The 14,889-nt window shown below is 33.8% G+C and overlaps 1 protein-coding gene across 1 annotated transcript; it reads left to right on the top strand.

Moving 5' to 3' along the window:
* Window positions 1-4,124: 4,124 nt before the first annotated feature.
* LOC123564630 (uncharacterized) lies at window positions 4,125-14,264 on the top strand. Its single transcript, XM_045358351.2, has 4 exons — window positions 4,125-4,252; window positions 13,179-13,212; window positions 13,585-13,701; window positions 14,045-14,264. The coding sequence occupies exons 1-4, from the start codon at window positions 4,187-4,189 to the stop codon at window positions 14,134-14,136; spliced, it is 309 nt and encodes a 102-aa protein (XP_045214286.1). The 5' UTR covers window positions 4,125-4,186; the 3' UTR covers window positions 14,137-14,264.
* The last annotated feature ends 625 nt before the right edge of the window (window positions 14,265-14,889 follow it).

The raw sequence follows: 14,889 nt of genomic DNA, 5'->3' as shown, positions 1-14,889 counted from the left end.
TGTCCGATAAATAAAGAGCGAAGTAGTACAATATAGCGAGTTTTTTGCAGAACGTATTTTAAATTAATGTTAAACTTTCTTTGCTTCACAATGGAATATAATCTCTGAAATCTTAGCGTGTCGAAACTTTTTTTTTATATGAAAAAAATGCTGGTTTAGTGTGAAACATGAAAATTTCGCCCTTCGGCGAATCCCGAAGTTCGCAATGGTCAATAAAAATAAAATTTAAAATCAGTTAAACTTGAGGTAATTTTTTGCTTATTTCTTATATTACAACAATTTTTTAATGATATTACATATTGACGTGTGTTTGATCCAGATGACCAGTTTCTACCTGTAATACATAAAAACTTTCAAATCAAATAATCTAGAAAACATTACCGCGCAATGGTTTAAATTTGCTGCTGTACTGATTGCCGATAAACCCTCTCACCGTGAATAATATCGGAATGGCAGTTTATTAAGGCTTAATAAGGAATACGCGCTATTTATTCCATTACACAGTCGTCTCATGGTGAATTAAACAGAACAGTAAAGTGTGATAATGGTAGGTCTAATCACAGGAACCTGAAATTCTATCAATAGTCAAGCCAACACAGGTCTATATAAAAAGACCCCACTGTATATATAAAAAACACCAGGAATGCAACGAATTCACACCCCACCCACCACACGAAAACAAGAAAAAATAGAAAAACAGAAGTGCGAGTGTAAACGGGTGGTTCCATTATCTTAAGGCAACAAAAATATACCAGGAACTGTACTTACTTGTCGCTGTCACTCTATATTTCGTCGTTGAAGCTATTGCGTGACGTCACAGAATAATGTATATTGCTGCCGCGGAGTGAATAAAGTCGTTGTGTAAATGCCTGTATCCGTAATACGGTAAGGAACGTATACGGGATAAAGTACAATATTATGAACGCGTAACCAGGTCACAATAAGGTAAATAGTTTTCCCTATATATTCTATGTAAAACCGACCTTTTTTAAAAAGCTACCAAACATAGCTAGACCCATTTGAGAGAACAAAATCTATACCTCATTTTAAAGAGTTATGATAAAACTGATATAAAATGAAGAGAAAAGTAGGGGTCATATATCATCTAAGAGAGATTTCTCTGGTCACAGTTGCTTACTGTAAACTGACATCAAAATCACACTGCTGTGACCTGGAAGTACTACCAATACTAAAATTGAGCTTGACTTCACCAAATACAACATGCTCTACCATTTTTCCTATCAAAATGTCAGAAATACATCCACAATGAAATTTAAACAGAAACTAGCTTCAATTTAGACCTCTGTTGCCATGCCAAGTGAAAAATTAGTGTTCAAATACCTGGCAGCCATTACGCGACTAGACCAGATGGCTCCCACGCTGGTTCCTTTAGTATAGTTAGGCCACCATGTATTTTGTCATAGCAGGATTGTCATTTACAACACAAATAACATTTAATATCTCAAAAACACATACCGTATCGCTACACATTGCTTACTGGCCATGATAAAACAAAATATCAGTACTCACTGCTTGCGTCAGAGGTCGAGTTACTTCTACCAGTTAACGGCCTCCATCAATAAGTTGACTATTCTGCCGTGTACAGTTACTTCCCTGCTTTTGGGAATGCTCGAGTTTGTTCCCATCTTTGGGTTTTTCCAACATGATTTGTCTAAATACGTTTTTAAATTTAATTGGTAAATAAATTCATAGCTTTAATATTATTCGGTTCCTTCTCAAGGGAAGGAACACTTATGATAAACATGTCACACTTGACTGAGCAGGTAATGGAAACAAGGATATCGTCAAAAGCATCCGAATTCTAGTAGGGCTTGGACTCCAGCATATTCATTACAAATAGCATCTGTGCCAACGTGTGTTTACACATCTTTAAGTTAATCTTAATTGAAATACAACTACGTAATTAACAGACCTACAAGAAACAATAATATAGTTTAAATCATATAACTCCTAAACCTAACATGTCATAATGTAGAATCGAGATTAATAAAATGAATATTCATCATCTAAAAATAGACTCCCGCCCAAAATATCGTCAGCTATTATTTTTATTGGTTGCATTCTTTGCTTCCAAAGGATCTTTTTTACAGATCAACTATATTATTTTGACGTTAAGTATTACCATTAAAACATACTGTACTTACAAAGTAATTCGAAGTTTTTCGCTCGTCTGTTAATGCTATTTACACGCTACGCACCGTCTCCGTATTATAACAATTTCAGTTACTCCCCTTGCTTTTATGCAGAACTGTATAATGCATTTTTTCACTTTATTGAGCTATAAAATGTTTCGAACTTTGTAATTTTGTGCCTTTTGATAAGTGGTTTTGTAAGTTTTAAGCTGTTAACATTTTGTACGCATTTTTTCAAACCCATTAGATTGTTGGTGCCGACTTATATGAAAGCCCTTTTTCTTTTATACTATACATAGCTAAAAATGCTATACCGTGCCCGAAAGGGCGGATGGACCCTTACTAAACTTAAATAGTTCTAAGAAGAAGCTCGTTTAGCGCAGATCTACGGATCTCGGGGTCGTGAGTTCGAGCCCTGGACGATTTGATAAAAGACATTGTGTCTGAAATTATTCGTCCTCCACCTCTGATTCATGTAGGGAAGTTGGCAGTTACTTGCGGAGAACAGGTTTGTACTGGTACAGATCCAGGAACACTAATTAGGTTAACAGCCCACCGTTACATAACTGAAATCTGTTGAAAAACGGCGTTAAACCCAAAACAAACAAAAAAGCTTACCTTTTACGGTCCCAGTTCTAGAGCTGGAAGTATCAATCATGGATGCAATTTACGTTTGGCAGCACTTTTTTGTCCATGCATTGCTATGTACAAAGTGGCAAACATGCGGTTAAATTCCGATCTGTGTCACTAGGGAAGGTTTCGACAGTAGATTCACGAAATTTTGATAGAATGACGGTCTTTATTATTTATTGTCCGCTAATATTTAGGTAGGATCGTTTATCCAAAGGTGTTTGATTATTATTATATGTTAAATAAATGTTTGTGCGAAATAACTTTATATAATTTAAATAGATAAGAATGCACATAAACAAAACACATCTTTATTTTTTTTTTATTAAACATCTGTAACAGGATGCTGAAAACAGATCCCTTAAAAAAAGAATATTTAATATGCGCTAGAAGGAACCTTTTGGTAAGCTAAATAATAACGCATATAGATATCTTTTATCTGACTCTTAAAACTATTTTTTATTATCTCCAAGGCAAACGATGTGACGTCACGCAGTGGCTTAGACGACAAACGAAATGTTGTTAAAACTGCTGATTTTGTGTTAGTCAATACAGTGACAACGACAAGTAAGCACAGTTCCTGGTATATATTTTTGTTGACTTTAGATAATGGAACTACCCGTTCATACCCGCACATTAATTTGCACCTATTCGATGTACGCATGCTGACAAAGAATTGGACTAAATGGTATTAAGTGTTACAGGATAACTAACAGATGTTTTTTTTGTTTTTGTTTTTGTTTTTGTTACAAAATGCTAAATGTTTAAGGTTACAGGATACAAAATGTTTTTATGTAACAGAATGCTAAATATTTAAGGTTACAGGGTACTAAATGTTTATGGTTACAGGGTACTAAATGTTTTTAGGTTACAGGATATTGAATGTTTTAGGTTACAGAATGCTAAAGAAAATGCGAAGAAAAATTTGAAGTTATTGACGGGGCTGTGGAACTACAGCAAATTCAGTGTTTTATTTATTTCTGTTGTTCTCATTGTTATTAAAAGTTACATTTAACACATGAACCGTTGAGGATTGCGTCTGGAATGTAAAATGGCCAAAAATATGAAAAACATAGTTAAAGAGAAGTTTCTATTGGCGTCGTTATATTTTGTATAATGACTTCTCTTTCATACATTTGCACTACTTCCTATGGCCTGTTCGTCTCTAAGAAAGCTGTTATGTATTAATAAACGTATCTGTCATGTCACGGGCATAATCGTTGGACCAGTTTCAGTGACCAGGTCAAGATTATATATACAATTACGTATTTGAGTGTGCACAGCTACGCACGTTACAGTACGTCAAATCACAAGTATGTTCACATACTCTTTCTGTTTCTTATTATTATATATTAGTCAATAGTACGTGACCATCTATAGTTTGCGTTAATATACACAGCAAAATGGACATGTTTTTACGTCGAGTACTGATATATACATCCTGGACTTTTATTCTATTCAACATCGCTGTAAGTACACTTTCAGCATATCCATCATCGGTACACACAATTGTGCTTGCTTTGTTACAAAATAACTCAAGAAAATATTAACTGGTTTGAAATAATTTATGATTAATCTATGTGCCTTTATTTTATGCTTTTGGATAAATAACTAAGATATAAGAGTGAAAATGTATTTGATATTTATAAGACATATTTTTCACTCTGCACTCTCTACTACTCGTACAAAATGTTCGATTTTTAAAGACTATTTCTATCTCGTGAGCTTCGAAAATAGTATCCTCATTTGTGGCTTCGCCGCCAGTGAGAGCTCAGGAGACGAAATATAATTACATCTTACACCCAAACAAACACCCTCTATTTATATTAAACGATTACATATGGTAGATCTTTTAAAGTTTATTTAAGATTGAATATTTGGTTATACTGACTTTAAAAAGAAAATCGTGTTTTTTCCGTAATTTTAGGGGATATAAAAAGCAAATTATTTTCATCGATTACGATTCTATAGACATGCGCGAATGATCACATGTCAGATAATTTCTTACTAAAATTGATTTATATGCACTTACTTATAAATCCGGTGTGTTAAGATAAAATGCAAACATGTATATTTCATGCACAGTTATAGCTATATATGCGATTACGACCTGGTAAGTTTCTTTTCGAATATAAGTGGCAGAATGACACATCTGGGTTTGAAAGTCTCCTTATTCTGTCTCTGAGACTCAAATACATCTTTTTTTTTTGTATCGATAACGGATTTGTTTCAGACAAAATTAGTAGTTAAATGATAGTTACTCGGTCTACTTGTTCTTACCAGATATGATTTTAAAAAGGAAGATGTACGAAAAAGAAAACATTCCATGTATCGATAAATTTATATATCTATACAAATAGCTACCTCCAGGTTTACCTATGTTCTTCAATTTCAACTCCCATTACTTTCGAAATGGTGGTCCGCTTTTAGAAACTATTTCAGCATGAGAAATGGCCGTACGATCTCTCCCCAAACCTTGTTTTCGAAAATACTTTCTATTATTAACAAATATCTTCTTCTTGTTGACGTAGAACCGAGACATATTGAAGGCAAAATCACGTACATGTACTTAATACGTGACTCGAAAACTGTCATCGACATTAAAGCTTTTACAAACTCGCAATCCAACTGTGACACCTCAATATTTTAATTTGCTCATTTAAAACAAAGTATCGTCAAATAATGATTAAATGTATTCTGATTTAAAAAAAACATCATCTTTGCTTTTACGGAATTAGTGTAATAAGTTAAAAGTACTGCTATTTGGACTTCGGCAGTTTTATAATACAAAAACATGTACACAAATGAAACTGAATTTTGCAAGTTTTGACATGGTAAAACGGTAGTATGTTAGAAATTGAAGTAAAGCAAACATATTTAACCAAAATAAATCATCTTCGATACTCAGGAAAACCACAACACCAGGAACTTCATTTGAACCATTACAAAAAGTGCAAAACCGAGCCATTTATCGGCACCAAACCGGTACATTGCTCGGTATCCAACACAATGGCAATAGAAGCGTGATTGTCCTAGTCCACATCATTGACCTTGGTTACCATCTATACCCTTAACATACCTTTTACAATCAGTAACATTTTGTGATCGCACAAAAAAGCATTTACTATTTGACTATAGGTTAAAAAAAGTTCACGAATAAAGCATTGCTATTTATTCTATGTTTAAGTATTAAAACATTTCCAGCGTAACTGTAGTCCTGCACGTATATTTTAAAACGCAGATAAACAAAATCTCAGATAAGATCTTTTACAAAATTCGAAAGATGTAGCGTTTAGGCATGTTTACGAATATAAATCATATCACATGTTTACATTAATTTTGTACTTTTGAATGTGTTGTTTACTATCTTAATAAGCTTTATAAGCATTTATGCCTCAGCCATGATAATATGAGCCGCGCCATGAGAAAACCAACATAGTGGGTTTGCGACCAGCATGGATCCAGACCAGCCTGCGCATTCGCGCAGTCTGGTCAGGATCCATGCTGTTCGCTAACAGTTTCTCTAATTCCAATAGGCTATGAAAGCGAACAGCATGGATCCTGACCAGACTGCGCGGATGTGCAGGCTGGTCTGGATCCATGCTGGTCGCAAACCCACTATGTTTGTTTTCTCATGGTGCGGCTCATATTAGGAGCATACACTGAACAGCGGCCATCTATTAGTGCAGACGTGTGTTTGGAAATCGTGTCTAGTGAAGACCCTTTATCGGCATTCACGGCGAGATTTTGAAAATGTAAGTCGACACAAATCATTATCATTCCAATTAACGGTGTGACACGTGAAAATTCCGCAACCGTAGCTTAAGGTCTTAGTCACACTCATAGGTCACAATTTCAAAAGTCAGGGCCGGGCGTAGGGTTTAAACATATTTTGTATTTTTAAGATAAAAAATGTGAAACGCCTTGGCAAAATTATTTCTATATTTTTATTTATGCTCCAGACCAAATTTTATGAGTAAAAAGGGGGGAAATAATCAAAGAAATAAGCAAAGTAAAGTTATGATTTTTGTACAGTACATTTTATCTAGATGGCCTATCAATGCCTGAAGTTATAACAGAATATCTTTCAAAGTTTAAGAGTTCTGCTCCGAAAAAGAGTGCAATGAGCAATTACGAGTAAATATACGAAGAAAAGTAAAATAAATCTAAAGTACTTGTGCATTGCACGTTTTCTCAGTATCCTTCATCTTTGTAGGCAGTTTGAATAAAATCCTTTAAACCGTTAAACGCTTTAAGATTTGTGTCTTTGATAAAGGGAAATAATTCAAGAAGTAAGCAAAGTTGAGTTATTGCTTTTATACTTTGCACTTTCTCTCAATGACCTTCATTGCTTGTAGTATCTATACAATCCCTTTACGGCACAATCACAATAAAGTGCGCACATATCCTAAAAATATGCCATTTTATGAAGTATTAGGAAATGAAAATTATTTATAATTTTTATACTCTATAATGTCTTATGCACCAGAGCACGTAGTTGTATCCACAAAGTCTCGAAATTTTGACTTGTTTACACCTACTAACACAAGGCACACTAATGTCGTCAAAAGGCACTGGAGTATTTTATTCGTTAATTTCATAACAAATTCATGGTAAAATTGATACTGGATTTTGTATTGATAAATGGATAAAATGAATATAGTAAATAAATGGAGCAGGTTCTTGAGTATAATGGCCTGAGTTATAATAGCAGGCTATAAAAATGAGCACATTTCATGTACCTGTACTTACGGATCAAACTAAAATAATACTACAATAACGTAACTTGTATTAGCATCATAAATGAAATTTATATGAACAATATGTTCGTGTGTACATTTATAAGTCTGAAACTTTACTGTTCTACTTATGTAACATGGTGCAAGTCCACGGCTGCCTATTTAAGTAATAACTTTAATATTTGCCAGTTGCCATTCTGACGTATATTTTTAAGTTGCACGGTTGATTCGAACAACATTTCTGGCAGTAACAACTTAGTGATTTGGTGTACAACTTATTTATAGCACCAAATGACCTAACACAGTGAATCTTCCGTGTACGAACAACTGTTTTGATGTTTGGATAACTTGTGTCAACGTTTTTTTTCTAGGCAATGAACATACACTGTCTGCGTGATAAGTTACTTTCTTGCTTGTTGTCTTCTGTGTAAAGTCTACACTTAATCTGTTGTAACAGAATTTCATTAGGTCTTCTGCACATATAATCATTGCCCTGCTACCAATGACAGTTTGGTAACAGGCACATTTCACAGTCGCCCCAAGTCCATCACACACAGATTTACCGTGGCTTGTTTCATAAAAGTTTCTTGTTAGATTTCGACATATCATAAAATGCCGTTTTCCCCTTATATTGGCTAGCACAACTATCAGTGAACTCGTGAACATGATCTATGATATCTTTTGCATTTTGTGAAATGTATTATTATTTTGCTTTTCTAATTAGTAACTGCAATTTATTGTTTATATTTCTTAGTAATATGTATGTATGATGTTTATGCTTTTATAATTACGGTTCTGTCTACAATATTCAATTTACGGTATTTTGAATAAAACCAATATATTTTTTGGTCATATTGATTAGGTAACAACCTTTAATGTCTATTTCATGCTACATTTCACCAAAATAAAATTTATGACATTTTAGGATGAAATGGCTAACATTTTGAAAAATCTGATTTTGTGGGGCCGTGTCGTTCACAAATTACTTTGAACCGCATCACAGCTATACAAAACCAGAAAGTTAAAAGTTATGTACCCTATACTTAACATTCAAAGACATATTTATACCGGTAAAATATAAATAATCAAACTTCACTGGAAGTAGGAAATCTTCATGGGGACCGTGTCCTACACGATTTTTGTGGACAACCCAATTGCTGGTTTTAACACCAAATGTCTTAGTTATATGTGTATATACCCCTTCAAAACCATTGAAATTCTTCGACATCGGTTTGTGCGCTACATTATAACACACTGCAAATTTTCATAAAGATTACATGTCAACCGACAGATACCAGCATGTAAACGTCTTCATTCAGAGAACGTTTTTGTGTACGCATCACACAATATGCCTTAAGCGCTGTATTGTTTTTATTTTGTTACTTCCAAGGGTTTTCCATATTTTGGTAATCCCGTGACAGTAACTGAATAACCAAAGACCAAAATTAGCGTTGTTTTGACCAAGATTTACAATTCCGGCGTCTTTGAATTTTAAGCATTCATAAAAAGTCCCTTCATAACACATTTTTTACCATTTTTAGAGGTATTAACACATAATAAAATGCCTGAATGTTGACAAATTCATACCCTACGGTGTTCCGTTTGGACCCAATCGTGTCTTTTTATTGAACCTTCAAAACCATTGCAATGATGGTTCGCTACAAAAGCCCGATGGAAGATTTCTGATAAAACGATTACATGTCCGAGCACATGAGAATGCGAATGGTCGATAGTACGATGGTGAAATGTCGATGTAATATCGCGTATTCATCATAGCACCATCGCGTTTTCACCATCGTACCATCGCATTTTCATCATCGTACCATCGTGCCATCGCATTTTCACCATCGTATCATCGCGTTATCTCCATCGTACCATCGGGTTTTCCCCCTCGTACCATCGCATTTTCATCATAGTACTATCAAGCCATCGCATTTTCACCATCGTACCATTGCGTTCTGGTTAGGTATGCGTAGTTACGTGCACTTGCATTTTTGTAAACAATAAATCAATGTATTTTGCGAGAAGAAATTTACCATTTCGATTCTGCTGTTTTGCAAAATGTTTTACAAAATGTTCAGTGCTCAGTTCATTAAAACTGTGCCAAACCTTCAAGGTCACGTTCTTTGTATTTTATGTATGCATGAAAGTAAATAAAAAGCTGGGTGTAATAGTTACATTTTTTTGTTCAAACTTAGTTATTCTTGTTAGGATGTAGAAGGAACACAGTGCAATGTGAAAATGAGATTGCATCAAGCCTTTATTGCATTGAAACATCTTTCTGTAAGAAATACTGTACTGCTGCGCATGACCACCGGAAGGCGATGGTGAAAACACGATGGCGAAAACGCGATGGTACGATGGTACGATGATGAAAAATGCGATGGTACGATGGTGAAAACGCGATGGTACGATGATGAAAACGCGATATTTCATCCACATTTCACCATCTTACCATCGCAACATGTCGATTTCATCATCGTGACATCGCGTTTTCACCATCGTACCATCGTTGTTTCATCATCGTGCCATCGCGTTTTCACCATCGTACCATCGTTGTTTCGTCATCGTGCCATCGCACCATCACATATTCGTTTTGTTGAATCCTAATCGCGGTTAAGGATTCAATAAAAAGTCACGATTGTCCAAACAGAACACCGTAATTCCCCGTTTGTTGTGTTGGTTAAAGAATTGGAGAAAGCTGTAATAAATCACTACAAAAGAAACCCTACTTCATACTTTTCATCAGAACTACCATATAACAAGCTCAGCCACCAATATGTGCACTTTATTGTGATATTGCCGTTTAGTACTTTTGCACTTGAGTTATGCACTTGACAAAAGTTTGATGTGTAATTCAAATAATATTTGGAGATTAAAAATAAAATAGCAAGGTAGAGTTATAGTTCTTGTAGATTGCACTTCCTTCCTTGCGATATCCTCTAACATTGTGTAAAGATTTAGCAATATCCTATTAAGTTTTGGAGTGCTTTGGACATAAACGTAATGAGTAATAAAAAAAAGGAGATAGTTAAACAAAGCAATATAGAGCAATGGTTTCTGTATTATTGCACTTCCAAAATTTAATAATTGTGTAGTATCAATAAAATCCCTCCCGATAGTTTTGGAGCTGCGATCTAGAAATAAGTGTTATTATGACTTAATAAAAAAGATAAGTTAAAAAGTAAACAAGGTAAAGTAATGATTCATGTACATTCGATCTCCTCTTGTTAGATTTTATATTTTGTTAAGTTTTAATAATATCACTTAATAGAATTGGGGTTCATGACATAAGTGTATTGATCAACTCATAAAAAGGGAGATACTTAAAACAAGAAATGACTTTAAAAAGACAAACGGCGTAGAGGTAATAATGTTTGGCGCATGAAAAATTCAGAATTAAACAGAATGTACAGACAGAAAATATTTTGATAAGCATATACGAACACATTATTCATTTGAAAATATTCCAACTACACCGGATACACTGACTCTACAGTTACAACCAGCCACCACTCATTCATCCATAAGCGAGGTACGCAACGGGGGAAGCGGGAGAAGAAGTTTACTTTCGATTTCTCTAGCGGTGATAAATTACTAAAAACTTTAAATTAGAATATATCATTTTAGTTTAGGATAACAAAACTACTAAATATGTTCCATTTAATATGTGTCTTCTGATAATCAATGTCATTTAAGACTTAATAAATGGTTTATCTTCTCAGCGCGCACCTGTTCCATGTCCCGATTACTACAGAATCTGGGTCAAAATCCATGTCAGCTAACGCCGAAAAACTAAGCCAGATTATGGTTCTTATATACTGCGCTGTTGTTCATTGGTCTCGTTTTAATAAAATCCATTGAATAGCTTTAGAGTTATGATCTTGACAAAATATAATTACCAAATCAAATAGGTAGATAACTCATAAAGTAGGCAATGTAAAGTTACTGTTATTTGATACTGTATCTTTTCTTATTGGCCTCTGTCCTTGTTTAAAGCTTTAACCAAACCCTTTTAATGGTGGAGACCATGATCAAAACCACTTTGTATTTCGGTGGCGGATAACTAGACAATATGACAATACGTTGGTGTCTACATTTTTCTCTATTTTCTCATACTGTCTTAAGTGATAGCTCGAATCCTACCAAAGATTTTTATGCACTCAAAATATCCACACATCCACACATCTATGTATTGACATTGCGGAAAGTTGTCTAGTTAAGATATGAAATATTATTCACCAACCCTCACCATAATGAAATTCAGCGAGGTGCAGGATATGAAAGGTAATCGAATTTCCTCTGTCGAAACTAGATTGTACAATTGCATTAGTGAAAATAGAACACAATATGTATGATTTTTAAATAAACTGATTGGTACCGAATAGATTAAACTAATTCTAGCTTAAAACGTACTAAACGCGCCTGATGTTGCTTATTCTGGAATTTTACTGTTCAGATTTCCTCCTGTCTTTCAAACTTACGCACCTCGTCACTATTATAATCATATTCGATCTTCAGATCAGCAACGGTTTACTTGACTGCATACTCTGTATCCTTGATAGCCTTCCGTCAACACACTGTTCAACACACGAAATAGGTCGCTATTATTTCACCTTACAGCAAGTAAATAAAACCATTCACTTTTTTTTCCTCAATATATGTTTCAAAGCACAAAACATAATTTACCTCTTTCCATCCAAATAGGTACATTTATTCACTTTATCGAAAATAATATAACTTTAAACTGATGCTCACATGTTGATAAAGATTCCGCCAGCTGTTCAAGTTTCATTCCCAATCGACTTCACGACCAGGGGCCGTATTCATAAAGCATCTTAAGTATAAGTATAAGAAATTGATTATTTACTTAAGTATTACTTAAGTAAGAAATTTATTTTACTTAAGTATATTTGTTATTCATAAAACAGCTTAATAAGTAATTCTTGGCTTTTATTGTGGACGAAAACATTAAAAAAACAACATTAATTTCAGACAGATACAATATGCACAATTATGTTTAAAATGCTTTTATCTGAAAAACAACACTTTAATCGTACTCACGACACCATTTTGTTTTCTGACTTAAGTCATTTCTTACGTATCTTAAGTTTCAGCTGTTTTATAAATAGGACTTAAGTTTTTTACTTAGACTTAAATTGAAATCACCACAAACTTAATTAAATCTTCAACTTAAGTCAAAACTTATACTTAAGATGCTTTATGAATACGGCCCCAGGCCTTTCCCATCTTATACAAAGATCTTACAATGTATATATATTATATATTTTTTCATTAAACATGTATTAATATTTGACAACTATTATTGAACTGATGCATATGTTTTTAATAGGCAAAGTTATTCAAACCAGTTTAATGTTGAACAAAAATTATGATCAAACCGCAAAAAGAGTGTTAGTAACATTAAAACATTTATATTGATGATTTAAAGATACATAGCGGACCAATGATTTAATGAAATTATATTACATTAAATTGACATTTACTAAATATCAAAATAGAAGTTCTGTAATATCTTCAGCTGGAGAAACATTAGTCTATTGTGCAATGTCTTGAAACCATACCAACATGCGGTGATTAGAACGTTGAAAAAGACGCTATTAACTGTAATTAATTTTTTTTTCTTATTTTGCAGAACGGCCTGACGTGTGGTCAAACAAAATGTTCAGGTAATCGAAGTTCTACTGCTTTTATGTCTTCTTGAAAAATAATCACTATTCTAAAGATCCTCAGACTTCCACAAGAGGCTGGTGTCTTCTTATTACAGTGCATGTTTTTTATGTACCAAATAACACTAGGCGACTAACTACATGCACAGTTTACAAGCAGTAGTAGGTAAATTTAAATTTGTTAAAGTATCCCAAAAGGAATATGTTTAAGACGGAAGTATTTTCAAACACATTTTGCTATTGTCCAAAAGCGTTCAAATAGTATAATAAGTAGCTGAGCATATTTTATTAAAGTTTATAACATGACTCTCATATCTTGATGTTGCTACTGGTGTTGTTACTTTAATTGATAACTGACATACGTTTGTCTAGATGGAGAGCATTGTTGCAGTAAGGACGAAGGGGAGGAAAATAACTGTTGTTGTAAAAGTAGCGCAACAGGATTCACTAGACATTGTTATTCTGGGACATCTGTTCAATTTCCATGGTGTAAGTGTATTTAAAAATATATATACTAGTGCACATGAGAAGGAAATATTATTGCAAGCAATTCTTATAGTTAAACGGGAATATACTGAACAATGCTAATGAATTTGTGATATTTCTTACTAATATACAAACGTATAAATATAACCAGCCTGTTTTAGTATAATCAAAGACGTGTCCCTGCTGTGTCCATAAACATCTAGGTAGCTTAAATATCAGTTACAAACTGCATATTAACATGTAAAAAAATGAAATAAAACCAATAACTAGATCTGTTTATAGAAATGCTTCGTTAAAGCATCAATTTCGATTAGTTTTACATACTTCTGTTTTGGTTTTAATTCAGGGGCAGGTGTGATTATAGGTATTGTGGTGATTGCCATTATTGCAGCCGTCGTGATCATACTGTATAGACGAAGGAGGAGACAGGCAGCATAGCGCTTTTCACGAATGTAGAGTTACGGTTGTTTTAGCTGAGATAATTCACCTATGAGTTCCAGAAAACTGGATGTTCTTCAATGTTTGAACTCACTGAATTTAAATAACATGTTAAAGGTTACCATAAATATCTTCTAGTCTTATTGGAAAATCCCGAATAAATTCCGTAAATTCCGTATTTCAATCCGAATGTTTTAACAAGCTATATATATATATATATATATATATATATATAGTGTTAAGGGATATAATTATATTCAGAACAGTTGACTTTCCCATACGTGAGATCCGCTAGGATACAAGTTCGCATTATAAATTATTATGTAGTAGAGAGAATTAATTAATACGAACTAAATCACCACCACAATATACCAGACCAATTACGGCAAAGCGCCTAGCAGTACAAACGAACACGAACATGCCACAGCAAGTCCACTAACCCAAAAAAGATAAGTTTCGATACTGCTTTATATACGAGCCCGAATTGTACTACACATTCATACTGGTTCAACATTTGCATATATATACTCAAATCTCTGTTTTCATGTCTCACAAATCAGTAGTGACTTTTTAGTCTTTATAACTGATTGGGACCAGAGAAGCTATATTTTCTCTCTCTGAAAGTTAACTGGATCTCGAGGATACATTGAATATATATAGATAATTTGTGTTAAGGGATATAATTATATTCAGAACAGTTGACTTTCCCATACGTGAGATCCGCTAGGATACAAGTTCGCATTATAAATTATT

This window comes from Mercenaria mercenaria, chromosome 2 (genome assembly GCF_021730395.1).
Source record: "Mercenaria mercenaria strain notata chromosome 2, MADL_Memer_1, whole genome shotgun sequence".
Taxonomy (NCBI): domain Eukaryota; kingdom Metazoa; phylum Mollusca; class Bivalvia; order Venerida; family Veneridae; genus Mercenaria; species Mercenaria mercenaria.
The sequence above is the reverse complement of the archived record's forward strand: the minus strand, read 5'-3'. Positions and strand labels throughout refer to the sequence as shown.

What these genes read in the sequence shown, in the direction of transcription:
- LOC123564630 (XM_045358351.2), top strand. Translation starts at nt 4,187, where the DNA reads ATGGACATGTTTTTACGTCGAGTACTGATATATACATCCTGGACTTTT. An exon ending in TGGTCAAACAAAATGTTCAG is followed by an intron (nt 13,213 to 13,584) that starts GTAATCGAAGTT and finishes ACGTTTGTCTAG; the next exon opens with ATGGAGAGCATTGTTGCAGT. An exon ending in ATCTGTTCAATTTCCATGGT is followed by an intron (nt 13,702 to 14,044) that starts GTAAGTGTATTT and finishes GTTTTAATTCAG; the next exon opens with GGGCAGGTGTGATTATAGGT.